This window comes from Ictalurus furcatus, chromosome 27 (assembly GCF_023375685.1).
Source record: "Ictalurus furcatus strain D&B chromosome 27, Billie_1.0, whole genome shotgun sequence".
NCBI lineage: Eukaryota > Metazoa > Chordata > Actinopteri > Siluriformes > Ictaluridae > Ictalurus > Ictalurus furcatus.
In genome coordinates, this window is record NC_071281.1 from 8,964,573 (window position 1) to 8,986,316 (window position 21,744).

The window sequence follows — 21,744 nt, forward strand, 5'->3', positions numbered from 1 at the left end:
TCATGTCACAAATGAAAAGCATGACAGACTCTAGCTGGCATGAAATCTCCATATTTTATGACCACCTCCCAGGTCTGAAGTAAGGTTAAAACATCTCATGATGTTTGTCCACATCTTCATTCGTACCTTGGAAGGAAACTGGGTTCTTACATATAGCTGCTGACAAGAATATTGAGTGCCATCAACAGCCTGACCTGAATTTGGCACAAATCTGTATCATGGATGTACCTAGCAGGATTATTTCATGACTAACATGGTCATCTGGATCAAATATAGAGGCGTTGCATAAAACAACTACAGCAAAACATATTGCCTCCTTTTTAAGGACATTTAATGGAGCTGGACTGAAACTCTTAGTAAAATAGAATCTGAGTATCTGTGGCACATGGCATGTGTTTTCATGCAAAAAAAAAAAAAAAAATTTAGAGGGAGAGCAAACATATTTGGAAAATTATTCAGAAGTGCTACACATGCAAATTACAGCTTAAGCACTTTACAAGGACTATTTTTTTTCTATAAAGCCACTTCCCCTTCACTTTTTTCCATGAATAACTGCACAGAAACAGCTTATTATGTGTGGTTTGTTAGAAATATATTTACAAAAATAGCTTGTTTTTCCATGACAGTGGCATAAAATACTCCAAATTAAAGCTTGTAATTAGGGTTAGGTTGGTCTAATTAAATTATTATAGTCCAAAGCTTTCATTCACACTATAGCCAGGAACCGGATGGACCAATCCCCTGCAGCATATGGCTGCCTTATGGCTGTCCCAGCAACAGATCACTGAGCAACAGTAATAACAAGTAACAGGACAGCTCATAATTCACATAAATAGTTATTGACATTTTTAAAATAAAACTATACATAGTTATTTTAAACAGATCTAATCCAGCTATCGTCTGATCTAATCTCTCAAACAGCGGTCCGCTAGAGGAGGTGTCTAAAGCTGACATTATTTCTATCTGAAAAAGGGACAGGTATCTTGTTCACCTTTGTAATCCTTTTGGCAATATCGGCGACAGCTCGGTCGTCGTAATAGTAAACATATAGATTGTTCCGGCCTCATCTTTATGCTTTTTGGAGTCCAGCTGTAGTTTTGAAGCATCAAGAATGCTTGTAGTAAAATCTCTTCCTCGGTGCTCAAATTCCTGGACTCGCCCATTTCTTGATAAGATAAGGGCCCTTTCTCAGCTGCACCCTGTGACACCGTGGGATCTGAGAAAAGGTCACACACTGACGCTCACGTGGCACTGGGAAACCATTCGTCTTTTGATCCGTGAGCGCTGTGGCTGTTTGGGATCGGTACGGCAGCGGCACAGTGGACCCAAGAGGAGCCACAGGTAGAGCAGAACGCAGGCCCAGCATGAGGAGAGCTTCACATAGAAGGTGGAGTAGCTGCCATGGGTGAAAGTGGTCTCCAACACTGCTGTCTCATAGCTACAGGAGGAGGTGTAAAGTAAATAGCGCTAGTAGGTTAACTTTCATTCAGATCTAAAAACAAACAAACTTCTTCCCTCTCTAATCCAGATCACTGATGTTAAGCTCTTTTCAACTGACCTGAACCAATTGGTGAGGGTCATCATGACGTACAGGGAAGCTAGGAAGAAGACAAAATGGAAGAAGAAGTAGCTGTAGGCCACACGGTGACTCTCGTTATGGATCACCTTCTGGCATCCTTTGCTCTCATCATCAATTACAAACTCTTCCTTTGCTGAAAGAACAAATTGGCCCATAGTAATTAAAGGACCTCTATTTTATTATCAAGTAGTGACAGTGAAGTGTGAGGTTCTGTTCTGTCCTTACCCTCCTCTTGTTCGGGGCAGCAGAAACAACACGTGGCTTTCTGTAAATTCAGACACAAATTATTACAACTAATATTTTGCAACCGTAATATTATAGGGTTGTGGGTGAAAAAAAAAAAGTTCAGAATCCGTCAAGAATGAGATACTAGAGATGAGAATATGTTTAACATATTAACCAGGTAAGTGTGTGGTACATACTCCAAGGTACAGAGCAATTATTTTGATAAACAAGATGGTGAGTATCAAGACAGTTTGACCACAGTATACAGAAATGCTGAACAAGTTCTAGCTATTAAACAGGTAACTGTTTAATGCAGTACAAAAACCATAAACCATGGTGTAAAATCGACCACTCTTTTACGCCAAATCAGTGGTAGAACACAACGACACTATCCGTATCCTTATGTATTTGGTGCTTCAAATATCTCTATCTGAATTTGTCTTCATTAAAAATAAACCCTACCACTATACTCCACACTGGAACAAACTGGAAAAACCCCGGAGGAAGAAATACCTGCACTGACAGCATAGTTTGTGAATTCTGACTCTGACAGCCGCTCATCCTCAGCTACGTCACTCAAGACGTTTTAATGTTTTTAATCTCACTTGTACACTTATTACTTGTGTTTGCACATGCTCATGATAGTTGGCTGTATTTCCCAAATTATAAACAAACTAGTTGAAAACAAACTGCTGTGACCCTGAAGAGCCAGGTCTTTATTTGAGCTCCATCGCGCCTGCATTAAAGTATAAATCTCCAGCTCTTGCAAGTTTTTTGTTGTGCTCTTATATCTCTTAGCAGCATATCTCTAGTCTCAAGCTGATCCCCTGTGAACCTTCCTGGCAAAAAAGCCAAGCAAAAACAAACAAACAACCATAGCATACTTCCTACACTGCAAAAAAGTAATCTTAGCAAGTGAAAATATCTTGAATATAGATACCTTTATCTTGTATTTCTCATTATAAGATTATAATAAAACAAATATAAAATCATTAAACCTATTTCTGGACATTATTACTCATTTCAAGCTTGTCGTTTTCTTATTCTATTGGCAGATCATTTTGCTTTTTTTTTTTTTTCTTTTTTTCTTTTTAGAAATAAATGCTTAAAATTAGTCAAACTATCTGCCAATAGAACAAGATAGAACAATAGTACAAATGGCTTGAAATAGATTTCATAATCTTATATTCGGTTAACTGTAATCTTATAACAGGAAACACTAGATACGTTTGACTATATTAAAGGTATTTCCATTTGATAAGATGTCATCATTTGCAGTGTACTTGTATCATTTATTTGTAACTGGTTAGAACACTACCTGTTCAATTCTGTTCCATCATTACTCCAGATAATGCCCTTGTTCTTTCTTTTTTATAATACTTACAACACCTTATAAGTTTTAGTGAATGAATGCTGAGAGATATGGACCATGGATATTAAATTTACCATAACCAGGTGCTAAATCCTAGCATTTAATCTGCTCACAGAAGCACTTGAAAGTTTGTGACCTAACTTTTTTAAAAATCCTATTTTAAAGTTGCATGTAGTGCTATTGTTGTTGCTAATGGTATAAAATCACTGAGACCTATCGAGGTGCCAAGGCTAAATGGGAGGTGCAACTCACCTGGAACTCATATCGATAAACTTTAATCATCCAGAACGGTCCAAACACTTCAGCCAAGTAAGAAGCCTCATTACTGTAGGGGAACATTAGTTGTTAATGAAATGGAAACACACTTGAGTACATTGATCAGGATATTTGAAAATACTCACCATGCAAACAGCACACAGCAGTACATGATGGCAGCTCCGATGATCGCAACAGCATTTCCTTCATTCTGAATCTCGTTTCTGCCAATGTTAGGGTAGCAAGCGGTCACGTTGACACCCTGGTACTCCACTGAAAAACACACACACACACACACAGGAGTTCGTCTGTCGATTTCGACAAAGACCAAAGTTTCCATTTCTGCCTCCAGTGGCAAGATGACTGAAGATGGCCCCCGGGCGCAGTGACTCATACACCCATTCATACACTTTGGAAATGCCAATCAGCCTACCATGCATGTTTTTGGACTGGGGAGGAAACCGGAGTACCCAGAGGAAACCCCCGCAGCACGGGGAGAACATGCAAACTCCTCACACACAGGGAATCGAACCCCCAACCCTGGAGGTGTGAGGCGAACGTGCTAACCACAAAGCCACCATTCTTCTCAGATGAGATTAAAGCTCCAGTCTGCTATAGATTCAGTGAGGACATTGAGCACCACTCAATTGTACAAGTCCTGAGCTAGTTGTTATTAAAGAGGTTGTAAAAAGCTTCGTTATTGCAAAAGAGTTTGTGTGTGTTGAAAAGCTGTTTTATGTTTTATAGCAAGCTGACTGTGCATATTTATCAAACATGTCAAAGCATAACCCATCCTGCCTGGAGACAACTTATAAGCATATTTTACACACAATGTCGTAATGATATAGTCTGATGCCTCAACAGACTCCAGACTAATACCAGGTTGTCAGCATATTTACTTCTAATATCTAGTGTCTTTATTTTCTAATACTTTTCTTATATATCTAAGATTAGTCAACTGAAACACTGAACTAAAACACGTGATTATGACTTGACGGCTTCCATTTCCTGACCATTGCCTCATCCAAGTTTTTGTAGTTTTTGAATGCACTATTATAATCTTTGTCACAGACTGATCATGACTGATATTAAGATTTATATATATATATATATATATATATATATATATATATATATGTGTGTGTGTGTGTGTGTGTGTGTGTGTGTGTGTGTTTTGTTTGCAATGGTTTGATGTCCATGAGAGCAGAGTATTTTGTGAATCTTTTGAACAAAAGGATCAAAAGGTTAAAAAATAAAGGCAATTTTCATAGCCTTCTTTTCTCATATTTACCAAGGGTGCCAATATTAGTGGAGGGCACTGTAGCTCAGATAAGAGGTAAGATAATGGCTTAGGCTTCTATGTTCATTCATGCTTAGTGGGACAGTGTGATCACCTCAGAACATCTCAGAGACGCCCTTTACAGCTCCTGAGTGTTCAAATGATTGACCGTTGCTTATCCCTTTACTTCTTACATTCACTGTCAACAAGCCCTCATTTCACCCATGACAGGCTGAGACAGACTGTACTTCCACTCCTGTAACAAATTTCCTAATGGCATACACTGGCACAGTACCCCCATCATGCATTACTGTGTTAATGAGATGTCATTCAGTGCTTTAGGAAGGTGATATGAGTTCCGATGAAGTATGGAAAGGGACTGGTGGATAAACATGAAAAAAATGGACGTAGAATCCTTTAAGAATCCCTTAAAATGAAGCTATGCTATAAATGATATATCATGTTGTTGTGGGATAGATTTTGCTTGCCGTGTTTGGTGCGTGTGTATTTGCTGCACCTTTCTCAGGTGGACGGCTGGACAGGGCGGAGAAGGTCAGGTACATGACGTAGCAGCTGATGATGGAGGCCTGCAACAGTCCTGAGCGTGGCTGTTCTGAACACAAGGAAGAGGCCAAAGTAAGAGTTACTACCTACAAATATCTTCAAATACCTTAAACAAAATAAACTCATTGTATGTCAATATAGTTGTGCGAGTCTCAGTTGCAATTGATTAACACAGTCAACATATTTGTCTTTGTCACCAGTTTCATTTTATGTAGATTGTCTACATAGGTTTTCAAACGCCAAGGGTCGAGTTTCTGAAAAGCACTGCAGCACAAAGATCATGGTTAAATGCTAGAGCGAGCATCATGTTTAACACTCTCTCTCTCCCACTTAAGATGATCTTAACTTTGCAATGCTTTTGGGAAACTCTGGTCAAGCCCTGCTCATTTTAAATGTCTAGCTGTAGTGAAGTACTTTGACTGAGTACTTTGGTGTCTCCACTCTGATTAATTTGCATTGGGGTTACAAGTTACTGGAAATGTCTTCAGCAACTCACTCCGTCCCTCTATGTTTGTTTACAGGTCTTCAGTGATGAATTCATGGTGGCTTTGGAGTTATATATGAATACGGAGCTGCCAACTTCGCTAAACCAGAATTTCATTACAAACACCCTACATTTATGGGTAAAGCACTGTAATATATTTTACAGTATATCACTGTATGTAATCTACTACATTTGCATTTACATTTGCTTGTTTGGGTGATGCCTTTATCCAAAGCAACTTACAATTGTGTGTTCATCTAAAATAGTACATTGCATTTTCTGCTACTGTACTGTAAACCAGTGCACTGCTACAATTGCCCATAATTTGTAGTCAGTGGACAGTCAGCTCCACATTTAGCATAAATGATCAAACGTTTTTAGCTAAATTTTATTGGCTATTTAAGTACACAAATGTTTGAATTTACTACCAACCAGCTGAATGTATAATCTTAATTTATCCAACCATCCATCCATTTTCTATACTGCTTAACCAACACAGGGTCATGGGGAACCTGGAGCCTATCCTAGGGGACTCAGGGGCACAAAATGGGGGACACCCTGGACAGGGTGCCAACCCATCACAGGGCACAATTGCACACGCACTCAAAATTCAGAGATGCCAATCAGCCTACAATGCATGTCTTTGGATTGGGGAGGAAACTGGAGTACCTGGAGGAAACCCCTGAAGCATGGGGTGAACATGCAAGCTCCGGGCACACACGCGGAGGTGGAAATCGAACCCCTCACCCCAGAGGTGCGAGGCAAACGTGCTAACCACGAAGCCACAGTGCCCCCCAAGCTTACTCTATATAATTATTAAATATTAACATAGGCACAAGTCCACGCTGCATGTCCATGTCAAATGTCGACAGCTGTACTGAAAGATATTTACTGTTGATTAACTGAATGTTTTGTAAGATTAAGGATCAGTAACAAGACAAAAAAATGTGACAACTCGACCCTTTTATTATTATAGGAGTTTGGTTAGCTAGTTAGCATTTCCCCCAGATAAGCATTAAGCAACAGTAAGAAAACAGGACAAAAACAATCTTGAGGATTTTGTCTTTGAGATTACTGCACTTAGGGTAAGAGGGTTGTTCTGTATTGTAGGGTAAAAAAGTCAAGGTGATTGGTGTTAGATTCTTTAAGGCATTTTGTCACCATGTACCGTGTACAAGAATGAACACAAGTCCATTAACCCTGACTTAATACGTATTAATAGACTATATGTAGATTTGCTGTAACTGACTTTGCTGGACGCAGGGGGTGACCGCGATGAAGGACATGACTGTGCACAGACCCAGGTTGGTAAACAGCAGAGCTTTGTTGAGTCGGCACGCAGCCGGATGTGTGTAGTACTTGTACATGAAGGTAAAGGCAGCAGTGGCGACAGTGTAGAAAAAGAAGGTGGCACACATGACTGCCACATACCACTTCTTATCTTCAGCTGCGCCAGTTAACCTGAGGAAGAACCGTGAGACATAAGAGTAGTGAGTTTGACTCTATTCCGGATGTTAACACAGTCAGGGGAGTGCTTGTACTACTGTGTGTTTTTCTTGGACTCATGCCATTTTCTGCAGTGGTGCATTTCTGTTTTTTCTGTAGCTACAGTCCTGTCATGTCTGCTATGTTGAGTAAGTGATGCCTCATGCTGCATGTTAGATCCCACAGACATCTGGGGCAAAGCTGTGTATGAAACAGCAAGCCAGAGGATGAGTGAGTATGAGTGTGTGTAGGTTTTGTATAGATGTGTAGAAAAAAAAGAAAGAGAAGGGGAGAGAGAGAGAGAGACAGAAACAGAGATAAGTCTGAATGAGTGCTGGCTGCACGAACCCACTGCCCTGCACTCACCAGTTCTTATTCCAAGTGTGAGCGAAAGCAGTGATGAGGATGAGCTGAATGAGGATGAAGGAAAAACCTCCCACCACTCCGACATAGTGCCAGGCTAAGATAGAACAAGGAAAAATAGAACAAGTAATACATAGTGAAAAGTACTTTTTAGCTTTTATATATATATATATATATATATATATATATATATATATATATATATATATATATATATATATATATATATATATATATATATATATATATATATATTATTTCCCCCACTGTATAGTGAAAAGTCAGTGTGTGTGTGTGTGTGTGTGTGTGTGTGTGTGTATATATATATATATATATATATACACACACACACACACACACACACACACACACACACACACTCTGACTTTTCACTATACAGTGGGGGAAATAAGTATTGGACATGTTTTTTTTCAGTAAATATATCACCAATGAGGCTATTCACATGAAATTTTCACCAGACATCAGTACTGATTCAAGAAATCCAGAAATATATAGAATTCACAACATTAAAGTCCATAAATAAAAGTTATGTGTGTAATAAAGAGAAATAACACAGGAAAAAAGTATTGAACACGCTAACTGAAATTGATTTAATACTTAGTGGAGAAGCCTTTGTTTGTAAGGACAGCTTCAAGACACTTCCTGTATGAAGAAATGAATGGGCCGCAGTATTCAGGTGTGATTTTGGCCCATTCTTCTAAACATATTGTCTTTAAATCTTGTTCAGTTGCATTTAAGTCAGGTGAATACTTATTTCCCCCACTGTATCTGAAATTTCACCAAAAACCCCCCACATTTTCCAACTTATTTACATCTATATTTGTTTTTGAGTTACTGGGGTTTGAATTAAATCCGTTCAATTCAAGTGACCAGTCAAACTGGCTAATAACTATAAGAACTCAATAGTAAATATAATGTAAATAAACTCAAATAAAACCTGAAAGCTTCATTCCAGTTCCTGTTCCCCACCACTCTACTTCTTTCTTTTCTCTGCTATTAGTAGACCTGATTCAACTCATGATGAGGCTTACTAATGAGCTAATGAGCTGATGAGCTGATGAGGTAATGAGGTAATGAGGTATGCTGGCAGATCTGTTTCAGTTGGCAGGTAAAATACCAAGCATCTCATTTCTCTAAAGTACAGCAGTTCTCCATGAATAACATGTACTCTCTGCAGAAAACTGATTCAAACCACACTAGATTCATTAAGTGCAGACAGAAATCCTCACAGTGCCTTTTGGCTGTAAAAACAGGGTGTGAAAAAAATCTGTGGGCCAACAGTGCCACCTGGATGAGAAGTGTATTCATTTACATCCAGTGAAGCACTAGTATGTACTGTATGTACACACTGAAAACTCCATATATCTTCTGCATATAGTCCACCAACATAAACAATGGAATTTAAATATGATTGAATATGAAACACTTCAATATTATAAAGCCTTTTATTGCAATATAAGTCTACACTGTAAAACTGGATAAGTGCATTTAACTCAAAAAATGAGGAAACTAATTACCTCAAAATTTTTAAGTTGATGAATCAATTTCTTTAAGTCAAATACACTTAAATATAACAAGTTTGAGTTAAATTTTTGTTATATTTAAGTGTATTTGGCTTAAAGAAATTGATTCATTGACTTAAAAATTTTGAGGTAATTAGTATACCCCTAACTTATACAAAATATTAACAAAAACTTGTCACAAATATCACAAATCACCACATGGAGGGATTTTCTTCTTCAGCTGCACTTTACATTTTGTAAGCATGAACATGATATAGATTTTTCATGCAATGAGTAAAATCTGTTCATAGATATACATATTAGAAATCTAGACAGCTGATGACATCATTTCACACACAGTAATGTGTCACACATGTGAAGCAATGTTTGGCTGCATCCTGATCTCTACCCTCTCGTTACTGTAAAACAAACAGTTGTCAACTGAAATGTAAATGTATTCTCCTGCAAAATGCAGGTACGCGTTAGAGAATATTGCACAAATTCATGAGCTGAAAGAATTGTGGCTCACATACATGCTGTAGAGAAGTCAGTAACAAAATGGATCACAAACAAATTTCAAGCCACAAAAAGAAAAAAAGAACTTCAACTAATACCAAGAAGTAATCCGAAAGGTAGCTGGCAAAAAAAGAGGATCATTTCAAACCTACAGGCATAAACAATAATGCACAGATTTTGCACAGAAATTCATGAGTATGTACACATATAAACCTTTCCTTTAAATGTTTAAACCTTTAAACAAGAAGATCTAATATTAGGCAAATTTCTCTGCAAATATTACCAAGCTACTTTACCTTGCAAGACTGGGTTATTTATTTGATAAACCTCACTGAAGCACATATACTTGCTGATAAGTGGACTCTTTTTGTCTTACTGACAAAAAAAAAATCACATGACTGCAGCCAGAGAGAAGTGTATAATATAAGAAACTAGAGGTTGGAGTGTATTATGGTCTCATATGGTAAGGCTTTTATTTTTAATTTTAAAAAAATTTAATTAATGCAGACACTTTTAAAACTTCTGCCCCATATCTTAAAGAAGGCCTTTAAAAAAATCTGTGTGTTATGAATAGGGGACACACTTCTGCAAGTGTGCACTGTTGGAACAGTGGCGTCAGAAGTGTGCTCTCTGACGCCTGTCTCAGCCATATAATGCATATCCCTGGATTCTTTTTTCATTCTCCATAGTTTTGCCATTGAGCATGACTCACCGTGTAGGAAAGAATCAGTGGGGATGAAGAAGGCAGCTGCGACCATCCCGAGCAGCAAAATGAACTTCAAGAACCAGAATCTGGTAAACGCACAGGAGAAAGTGAACTGTTTTATTACACACATGTAAAACTGTAAATAGTGCACAGATGGGCAGAGTGAGTGTAAAGTATTTTCTAGCTCACGATGAGCTTTGTCTCTGTGTCTGTGCTCTGTCCTGATATGTAAGAGCTTTAGTGCTGATCACATGCTGTGGCCCTGTTACACGAACTAAGAGCCTAATCCTGGGAAGTCCTTTCTTCAGATCCTGTGCCATAGTACAATTGACAAAGAAAGAAAGAAACTAATTGGAATCAAGTGTGATGCCAAACAGACTGAATATGCTAAATATGACATTGGATATAATATAGTAGAGACATGAACACGCAACTGAGCCGGAATCGTGTGTGTCTTAGATATTTTTATTTTAAAGCTAGACAAGTTTGATAAAGAATAGGCTATTGCTTTGATTAACAACTGAAAAGTATGAGGAAATTATTTTGAACCAAACAATATATATGAGTTTAATTACTTCAATGCATTATGTTTTGGGGATACAGTACAAAGTGTGTTAATGATTATATATTATATATCAGTTCCAGTGGATGTATTCTGTCTTAAAGGAAACCTCCACCTTGAAACACATTTAATGTGTTTCTATTGAAATATTTGTGAGAAGCTTAGTGATTCTTGTGCTGATGTGTTGGTTGGTGCTGTATTTTCATTATTCCTGTGAGATGTTAGGGTTTGAGTGGCACTCTGTCACAGCGTGACACTGCAAACACAGTTAAAATAGCATTTAATAGGATAAAAACGAGCAATCTCAGACATAAAGGATAACGGGCAGGTTTTGCTGTTTGCTCCTAAAAAAAAGAGCAATAACTTATTTTCTCACTCACCATGCAGCTATACGACAGAGTTGCGCTAAGTTGGGGTGGAGAATCTGCTCAGCTAGTTAGCGATCTACAAAATGACGAAATATTAGCATGAAAGTTGAAGCTTTGGAGCACCCCGCTGGAACAAAAACTAACAATAGAAACCATCACAGAAATTCTAATGGTTTCCACTACAAATACCATTACAAACCATCAGATAAACCATTAAAACCATTACCATTATTGGTCCTTAATGGTATACACTAGACTTAACATGCTACCAATAGAAGGTAACAAATTACCAATAGAGACCCACAGGGACCATTACAGTTTCCATTAAAAACAATACAATTCCCATTATAACCATTAAAACCATTACAAATTCTATGAGTGTTTTTATTGTTTTGTGGGATTTTTTTCAGCAAAGTAGAGTGTGCAGATGAAGAGAAGAGAGAACTAGACAGACTAAATGACTAAAGCGCTGCTGCATCGCTCTCGTTAGATAGGGTAAATCCCACTGCACCACTATCAGCAAGTAGTCAAATGGCATTATGGGTAATACAGGAAGATACACCAACATGTTAATGGAAAAAAAAGTCAGCCCAGAATTTCATTATGAAATAACTCTTTGAATGATAAAGATTAATATGCAGGTTGTTTGGGGTGGATTGTGTGTGTGTGTGTGTGTGTGTGTGTGTGTGTGTGTGTGTGTGTGTGTGTGTTACTGGTACTGTGATTTTGTGTGTGTGTGTTACTGGTGCACTTGTTTTGTCTACTGTATTACTGGTACTGTTAATAAACAAGACAAAGCCTCTGCGATCAATGAAGCAATTCCTTCTGATTGATCTGTAGTGTTACTGACCCATTGTGGATGAGAGCTCTGACATCCTGGCTGGACTTCACATCCACGAGAAGAAGGGCCATCATCAGGTAGAAGCAGGCTGTGCCGAAGGAGACCCTGTAGACAGCAGAGTATCCGACCAACATCTCACAGTTTCCTCCGCCATGGGCCTCATCACAAACCACATTAAAGAAAGGCACCTAAAGTGGATAAACAATAGCAGCTATATGAAATGAAGTTTCAGTGTTGTCCTGTTGTGTGCACCCATGACTGAATGTCTTTAGGCTGTGCCTACAGCATACTAATACCAGTCTGAAGGGGATATAAAACTACTCACATTCTCTCTCACAGCCTCAGAGACAGTACGAGACAGCATGAGGCATGACACGGTGCAGGCCAGGATGTGGAAAAGAGTGTACATTAAACGGGTGCTTGTGGAGGACTTGATGGGTGGACAGAAGGAGCAGCATAGCGAGCATGGAGCAGGACCACAGCAGCAGCATATCTGTAGAGAAGAGAGACAAAAATGACTTTCCACAGACGTTTATAGAATTAATAGAGGACGATCGTGTTCTGAAGGACATGTCTGACTTCCTTTTCCTGATTCATGTTTGTAGCATTGGGAGCATTGTTGTATGAGCCTTTTCAAACAGTACAAAATAGAAACAGGACTTGTTAATAGAGATGAAGTTAGTCAAAGACACTCTTGAGTGTTCTCAACTTCATCACCCCCTTAGAAATGTTTATATTATATATAAATAATGCATGAAAGGTTTTCTGGTCACATGTTGTGTGTTTTTGACATATAATCTATCTAAGGAGTAAAACATGATGGGACATACTGTTATAGGAAAATAATCAAGTTACAATGAAGTTAATAATAGCATAGCATGTCATGAAGTGTATATTCTTCTTAAAAGCAGAGCAACTCACACACAAATGCAATTTGAATTAATTAAAGAACATGTTGTAGTGGTTATTCATTTATAGTATAATATAGGTTACGATAGGTGATAGGTTGGCACCCTGTCCAGGGTATTCCTTGTCAACTTGTGCCCCGAGTTCCCTGGGATAGGCTCCAAGCTCCCTGTGACCCTGTGTAGGATAAGCAGTATGGAAAAATGGATGGATGAATCGTATAAGATTGGTGAAACAAGTTAATTCCCGTCAGTACTTTTATTAAAGCAGCTACTAGGCAGTCATTCACACTCCTGCCTCTGTTTTTTTTTTCTCTATCAAAGTTATTAAAACAATACAAAACAAAACCAAAAAACCACAGCTTGTCATGTTACTGAGAAGCATGATTCTCCTGTCAGAAAACTTAAAGCTACAGTTTAACCACTGGCTGTTGGAAAGCGCTGACACTGGAGACTCCTTCAGATAAAACGTCATCATATCCACAATTACACAAGTTTTAGAAATCTGTTTATGTGAAATGTCTGCCATTCAAGTCACTGTACAAGCTGTTACTATGGAAGCTAGAACATTAATATAAACGTTACAGCTGGAACTACTGTCTGAGCCTTACAGTGAGAGAATAATACTACTAATAAACTTTATTTTATTAAGCGCCTTTAAAAGCAGCTTCTCAAAGTGCTGGAATATTATGTAGAAAATTAAGCCACACCTGCTGACCAATGAGATTCAAGCATTTAACGGTGTATAGGAATTTATAAAGTGGGAAACTTCATTAGACATGTGATAGCTGTTTGTAGTGTTGCTCTCATTATGGTTACCTTGTGAGTAAATAGAAAATTTTTTTCATACTTTTTCATACTTTTAATAAATTATTTTCCTTTGTGTATAAAAAGCTGTGCTCTTAGAGTATTCTGACTTTTCATATACAAAGTGGAGCATAGAGTGATTTGCTACATGCTGTGTCTAAAGTCCCTAAAGCTGCATACAAGCCCAGGTGAATCTTAATATACAAGACCACATGTTTAGAGCTATTTGGGTTCATGGTTGTACCATCATTTGGGATGAAGAATTCTACAGCTCTTTTTTTTTTTTTCAGAAGTTAAATCAAAACTTTCCTAGCTGACCTGAAAGGGTAGTCATGTTTGATGGCGTTATGGTCTACTGTGTATATTGATTACAGTGTGGTCACATTGTACTGAACTACCCTGGAGTGCTTGTACAGATTTGAAGAGGCATTCTGTGTTGTTTTTGTAGTCTGTTGTATGAAAAGAGCAACACCTAAGAGAAATTTGCTACAAAATATATATTTATATAATTGTTTTGGGAGGATAAGATGTTGAATATGAATAGTTCTACAGATTATAGCCTACATTTAGCTGTGTGTGACTCTGTGTGTGTGTGTGTGTGTGTGTGTGTGTGTGTGTGTGTGTGTGTGTGTGTGTGTGTGTGTGTGTGTGAGTTTACAGTGAGGGTAGGGCTGCTCAGATTTGGATTAATCCATATAGCTCAGGGCATCTGGATTTTTCTAACGGATCTAGACTGGTAGGTTGCACAGAGGTCAAACTGTATTATTTGGACTAAAGCTACATCAATTCACTTTGTGATCACACATTTCCTCATTAATAAATGCACATATTTGATTCGTCTATTCCTGAACGTATAGATAATCTTACGGCATATACCAATAGGGATTAAGCACAAGAAACACAATGTACAGATTTCTACATGAATATACAGTACTTTCAATCATCAAAGAAATGATGGCATATATGATAGACCATATACAACATCAAAAGCATTCAGTCTAGTCACTGTGACTGGATCAACATTGTATTCAGTCTCATTGATTGAGAAAAAAAAATCAATAGAATTAATTAAATGTGAATAAAAGCCCAGAATGCACATCGCTTGATTTACTTCCATTTGTGCCACTAAGCCACCATTACAGATTTATCTGAGGCCGTCACGAGCAGCTCTGTATGATCCTTAGAATTTTGCGTTACTTGAGTATGACGTGTATGAGTGATACTGTTGATAGATGTTAGGGCCGAGAGATTTATATCATCTCAATGATATTGGAGCATAAATTTTTACCCCTGAATCCTTCACACAATGTTGCTTACCTCTTGAATTTGAAAGAACTTTAATATTTACTCAAACATCTTGATTAACGTATGAACAATGAATCTGTGTATCAATCCCCACTTCAGCTAAGCAAAGGCATTAGGAGTTTCTCGAACAGTGTGTTTAATTGTTGGTTTGGGAGTTTTCGTCTAAGGACTCAACAGTGAGGTAAATGTCTGCAGAAATAGAAACAGATGAGCGATTTTGAAGAAACCAGTTCATTTTTGAGTGCAAAGAAAAAACTTTTATTCTACTTGGATTTACTTGTATTGTCTTGTATCTAGAGGCATAGCCTGACTTTTTACACTGACGTAGCTATGTTAGACCCAATGGCTTTATTAGGGTGGTTCAATATACTAATCCACACCCAGAGAAATGACTAAATGTGGCTACCCCTATCCCCCTACCTGTGTATGGCCTGAGTAGGATCATCATTTGGTTATAAAAGACACACACCAAAGCAACCTTGGCTTGTTGCCTAGTAAGTTACAAAAAAAAGTCATAGCTAACATAACATTGGCGACATCTTATGAAGTATGTTAACATTATGGAGTCAATATCATTAGCTAACAGTAGCTAATAAGGGACTGAAGAAATCTAATGCTGTGCTGTCGAATAACGAATATATACCTCAAAATAATGTAGTCAGTGAAGGCAGGGAATAGTTTCCTTCTGTGATAGCTAGCAAAATTTACTTGGTCCTGCGTGACATTACACTCATTGAGAGTCGTCCCTACTGAACATAGTTCATTATCATATTCTAGTGGTCATTGTATTACTATTCAGATATTCAAAGCCAGAAATATTTAAGAGTAAGACCACTTGCACAACTTAAAGTTTTTCAGTGAAGCAGCTATGTGTCATGGTTATGCTGAAATCCACACTGAACTACATTACCCATCAGCCCCACCATGTCACATGCCACTGATCACTCACACCTGTTCTGTGGTACCTGTAATAAGCACCCCTATACAAGTTCTAGTTTTTCAGCACCTAATTGTCAAGCTTTTGTTGTTGTCGTGTTCGTGCGTCATCGTGTGTGTTACAGCCGCTCTCGGAGTCTGCAAGTTTTTGCCTTGTGTCCACTGTTAGGTTTATGGTTCTTGTTTTCATAGTTTTGGTTGTTTGCTTTGCAATTTATTCAATAAAAAGCTGCACTTTTGTCTTCTTTGCCTTCTACAATCCCTGACACTATGTTGCAGAGTTTTTCCCTGTTTCAATGAAAATGCTAAAAATAGTGTGTCTGGTGCTTTAAATTAAGACAAAGTCACGTATTTTTATTATGCTATTTGAAGAAATTGTGTCACCTCAATCAAGAGACTAAAAGTACTTATTTTAAGTAAGTCTATCTTTTTCATTGCTTTTAATAAAAAAAAAAAACTTGCTTAAATTTTGCCATTTTGTCTAGTTTTAAGAGCCAATAGTGTTTTTAATGACTAGATATTTATGCTATTTTCATGAATTCTATTTTGCTTAACCAGATTTATTTATTTATTTATTTATATAAATATTTGCTTGATTTTAGTACACGGGCACACGGTGGCTTAGTGGTTAGCACATTCACCTCATACCGCCAGGGTTGGGGGTTTGATTCCTGTTGCTTCCCTGTGTGTGCAGAGTCTGCATGTTATCCCCGTGCTGCGGGGGTTTCCTCCGGGTTCTCTGGTTTCCTCCCCCAGTCCAAAGACATGCATGGTTGGCTGATTGGCTTGTCCAATGTGTCTGTAGTGTGTGAATGTGTATATGATTGTGCCCTGCAATGGATTGGCACCCTGTCCAGAGTGTACCCCACCTTGTGTCCCATGCTCCCTGGGATAGGCTCCAGGTTCTCCATGACCCTGAAGAATAAGTGGTTTAGAAAATGGATGGATGGATTTTAGTACACTTTAAAATGCACTAAATTATTACATAAGTACACATTAAAGTAACTAAATTTAAGTGTGTCTTGCTTGTTTCAAGAGAGGCAATTTTGCAGTGAATGTCTTATTGGAGTAGCCATGTGTCAAGCTGGCACTGGCCACGCCTTAGTTATGCCTATGTCTATACATCATCTCCACTATGATGGACGTGTAGACACAAAGCATGCTGTATTTCCAGAACACTACATTTCTTCACCAAATTTAATCCACAGTTAACTAACAATACCCACGGATAGATCAATTCTCCCACTGGGCCTTATTATTATCCATCCATCCATCCATCCATCCATCTTCTACTGCTTACTCCTTCTCAGGGTCACGGGGAACCTGGAGCCTATCCCAGGGAGCATCGGGCACAAGGCGGGGTACACCCTGGACAGGGTGCCAATCCATCGCAGGACACCCTTATTATTATTTAACCTTCAAACCATTAATCCATCATACCTAAATGAGCAGCAATAAAAAAGTCCTCATTCTGCTAATATTTACAGATGTCACTGTAACACAATTTACCTTTTTACCTACACTGACTGCCCATTTTATTAGGAACACCTGTACACCTGCATATTCACGCAGTTATCTAATCAGCCAATCATGTGGCAGCAGTGCAATTGTGTAAAATCATGCAGACACCGGTCAAGAACTTCAGTTAATGTTCACATCAAACATCAGAATGGGGAAAAAGTGTGATCTCCGTGACTTTAACCGTGGCATGGATGTTGATCTCCTGGGATTTTCACACACAACAGTCTCTAGAGTTTACAGAGAATGGTGTGGAAAAAAAAAAAAAAAAGTGTGTGGAGGGTCTGCGGGCTGAAACACCTTGTTGATGAGATCAGAGGAGAATGACCAGACTGGTTTGAGCTGACATAAAGTCTACAGTATGTGGAACACAATGTGGTCTTCTGCTGTTGTAGCCCATCCATGGTACTATGTTTTGTGCATGCTGAGATGCTTTTCTGCTCATCACAGTTGTAAAGAGTTGTAAAATTATATGACTTACTATATCCTTCATGGCAGATCAAAACAAGTCCATTTTCCTTATTAATAAGGCGTTTCCACCCACTTACTATTTTTTTGGTTTTTTGTGTAAATTCTAGAGACTGCTGTGTGTGAAAATCCAACGAGTGGATGGTAAGTGTATTTTACTTTCATCTTACCTAAACTCCATACCTAAACTTAATTGCATGCAAACCGTGCAAACCGTTGCCAATATTTTTAAGACCTGTAAGACATATTATGATATACAATTGCTTTATCAGCATAAGTACATGCTTTGAATCATTACACAGATCTACCACTGACAGAAAAGAAATGGACAGATATCCAGGTTCCTCAGAGAGGTTCCTCATCACTCACTCTGACTTTTTCTACAAAGCGCCTTTATTTCATCCACAAGCACACAATTCACTACACCTCCCAACTGACCAGGTCTGACTTGCAATATGACCTAAGATGGCTTCATCTGATACATGAGTGATTAATAACTGTGCACACTGTAATGGAAAATATGGATTTACTGTCTACCTCAACTATTAAACCAGTATCGAGTTTTTTTTTTCCAGTCAAAAATGCAACCATGCGAGGTTAACAGGTTCAGACACCGGAATGGAAACACTATGGAGTCCACACGAAGAGATACAACTGAACATCAAGTTATGTGAGGACAGTCAATGCAAAACAAATGCTTTTACATTGGCCCATTAAACACACATCGCCTCCCAAACTTAGTTTGACCTTAAACAGATGTGTTTAATGTGTTGTTTCCAGTGAAAGATGTGAGCCCACATGCATCTCTGGCATGACTTTTGATATTGATGATATCTGAAGTATATCTTTGACTATTATAAGTCAAACACACCCAAAAAACATCCACACCTATAGCTCAGTACAGAAATCTGTATACCATTCGCACAAAACAATAAAAGTTACCATATTCCTTGACAATATTTATTCAATCCTCCTACCATATCAGTTATCAGTCTGCTCCAATTGGGTAGAACCGGAGGGTCATGAAAAGAAATTCTTTAAAAATGTTTTTTTTTCCTTTTCTTATGATTTGGGCAGTATGTTTTGTAATGATTGACATGATTGTTGTCTTATCACAGAACCTTATTTAACTTTAATACCTATTTTTGTACATAAATTTGTAAAAATAGGGGGAGTGCAAACTTTTGCACTTGTAACACAATTTTGAAATGCATTGGAGAAGATATACACTCACTGTCCACTTTGTTAAGAACACTTGTACACTAGCTCATTTATGCAGTTATCCAATCAGCCAGTCATGTGGCAGCAGTGCAATGCATAAATTCATGCAGATACCGGTCAAGAGCTTCAGTTAATGTTCACATCAAACATCAGTATGGGGAAAAAAATCTCAGTGATATCAGTGACTCTGACTGTGGCCAGAGACCAGACTGGTTCGAGCTAACAGGAAGTCTTACAGTAACCTTTAACTACTCTTTACAGCTATGGCGTGTAGAAGAGCGAGTCGGGATGCACAAATGTCAAACCTTGAAGTGTATGAGGTACAAGAGCAGAAGACTACATCGGATTCCACTCCTGTCAATCAAGGTCAGGAGCACAGGCTCATCAAAACTGGACAGTTGATGATTGGAAAAATACCACATAAAGCTTCAGAGTCGTGTTCTTGGCTGACAGGAATCTGACCCGATGTGGTCTTCTCCTGCTGTAGCACATCTACCTCAAGATCTGATGTGTTGTGTATGAGCTGTACAATCTTCAAAGGTTTACCACTTTTGCATGGTGGATGAAATTAACATGAACATATTAACATGTTAAATGAAATCCACTTGTTACGCTTGCCTTTGTTTTTTCTGGTTATAAACTAAAATGACTTTCATTCAACTCCTACACAGTGAGCAGCAAAATGCCCCTAAAAATTCTATACTTGAAAAAGAATATACATCATAAAGTGACAATTAACAGAGTTGATAAGCTATATTTTATGCTATTTATCTTCTTTTGTTTACAACATTGCTTTAAATACAGCAAAATCTTCAGAAACTAACGTACCTTCTAACAAGTTAAAACTACTAGTGAAGAACTCCTCAAGGATCAGCACTAGTGGTTTGATTAGAATTTCTATGCATTTGTGGATTGGGATGTAGAAAAGAGAATTTATTCAGGTGTCTGACTTAAAAAAAAGACATATATAACTTCTATAACAGCCTTGTAGCTTTCTCATCAGCTGTGCATTCAAATCTCTCTCACCTGGTAGGCAACCATGTTGAGGAAGTAGTTGTAGACACCTTTGCGGGTTATCACCTGAGCAGTCGACATGGCTACTAATGTTTTATCAACTCTACAACAAAACCTAATCAAAGAATTCCAAAGACCAGTTAGTGATGTTTGAAAATAGGATCATTTAAGCTCTAGAAGATTTAAGGTCTAGAAGATTCCCCAAACTTCTCCCAAGAGTCAGCAATGGTTCTCGTGGCACAGAAGATCCCCCGCTGTGTACACATTCATCCTTCTATGCGTAGTGAACCCAAAATGAACAGTATCCTGTGAACTGGCTGATGGCAGTGAACGGTGCCAACAGAGCGAGTGATCCAGGCTAGCTGGCCGATAGCCCGCCTTCTCGTTACCCGGAGAGATTAGAGAGGAGGGGGGACTGTTACGTGGATCAGTCCATCTGTCTCGCCCTTCCCCCCGGGCAGCACCACAGCATGGGCTGATTGGTCCAGAAGCTTAAATCGGTTCATGGCAAATAATGCAATTAAGTGCAATGCTGCAATTGTACTGTGGTCATGGGGATGCCTTTTTAGTTCCTTTTCCCACTTTAGAGACTCCCAGAGTTTCCCTATTCTGTGAGCTGAGATGGAAACTACTGTACATACATAATCCAATCATTAGACCTTGACCCAGAAAGGCAGAGAGGATGAGATACAGACAGAGAACTCACTTTCCTCTGTAGAAAGTTCTTCCAATATCTCGAGAATGAGGGAATTCATAAAGAACTTCTTAAAGTTACAGTCTATGCAAATGAGTATCATGAAAAATGAACCAGACTTAAGTGTTACACTGCAAAAAATATCTTGAATAGAGTTAAATTTATCTAGTATTTATTAATATAAGATTACAATAAACCTAATATAAGATCATTAAACCTATCTGTTGCCTGATATTTTCTTGTGGGCAGATCATTTTGCTTCTTTTGAGAAATAAATGCTTAAAATCCGTCACATTATCTGCCAATAGAACAAGACTATTTCAAGCTTGAAATGAGTACAAATGGCTTGAAATAAGTTTCATAATCTTATATTCAATAGTCAAGGTACTTCCACTTGCTAAGATGTCATTTCTGCAGTGTATATGGTAACGCACTGAGTTAAACTAAATGTATAGAAATCATGATGAAAAAAAATAATAATCACAAACTTTGTAATTACTGCATGATTCTTATGCAGAAGATAATCATATGCTGTATATGTATCGTATATTTCATATCTTCTGGAGTATTTATTATGATAACAAAGCACTGATTTATTAAGCGACCAAAACACTGGCAGTTCCAGCAAGTCTTGTCTCAAACATTGACTAGTGTGATATCATGTGAGATGCTGTTGCTTTGCAACTCATTACAACACAGGAATAGGTTTCCCCTAACTGTGAATTTTACTGAATTATTCATTAACTCAGAAATA

General features: G+C 38.1%; 1 protein-coding gene across 1 annotated transcript; it reads right to left on the minus strand.

Moving 5' to 3' along the window:
* Positions 1-143: 143 nt before the first annotated feature.
* On the minus strand, positions 144-20,415 carry serinc4 (serine incorporator 4). Its single transcript, XM_053617069.1, has 12 exons — positions 20,309-20,415; positions 12,448-12,615; positions 12,132-12,310; positions 10,358-10,437; positions 7,610-7,703; positions 7,008-7,219; positions 5,228-5,323; positions 3,578-3,704; positions 3,429-3,501; positions 1,805-1,844; positions 1,559-1,712; positions 144-1,438 (listed from the first exon to the last, which is right to left on the minus strand). Exons 1-12 carry the CDS (start codon positions 20,375-20,377, stop codon positions 1,228-1,230), a joined length of 1,503 nt encoding a protein of 500 aa, XP_053473044.1. The 5' UTR covers positions 20,378-20,415; the 3' UTR covers positions 144-1,227.
* Between the last annotated feature and the right edge of the window lie 1,329 nt (positions 20,416-21,744).

Bases quoted from the DNA above. Each gene is read 5' to 3' on its own strand.
- serinc4 (XM_053617069.1), bottom strand. From the start codon at position 20,377: ATGTCGACTGCTCAGGTGATAACCCGCAAAGGTGTCTACAACTACTTC. The intron at 5,324-7,007 runs GTCAGTTACAGC...CCTTGTGTTCAG, and splicing joins CACCCCCTGCGTCCAGCAAA to AACAGCCACGCTCAGGACTG. The intron at 3,502-3,577 runs GTGAGTATTTTC...GTTCCCCTACAG, and splicing joins TGCTGTGTGCTGTTTGCATG to TAATGAGGCTTCTTACTTGG.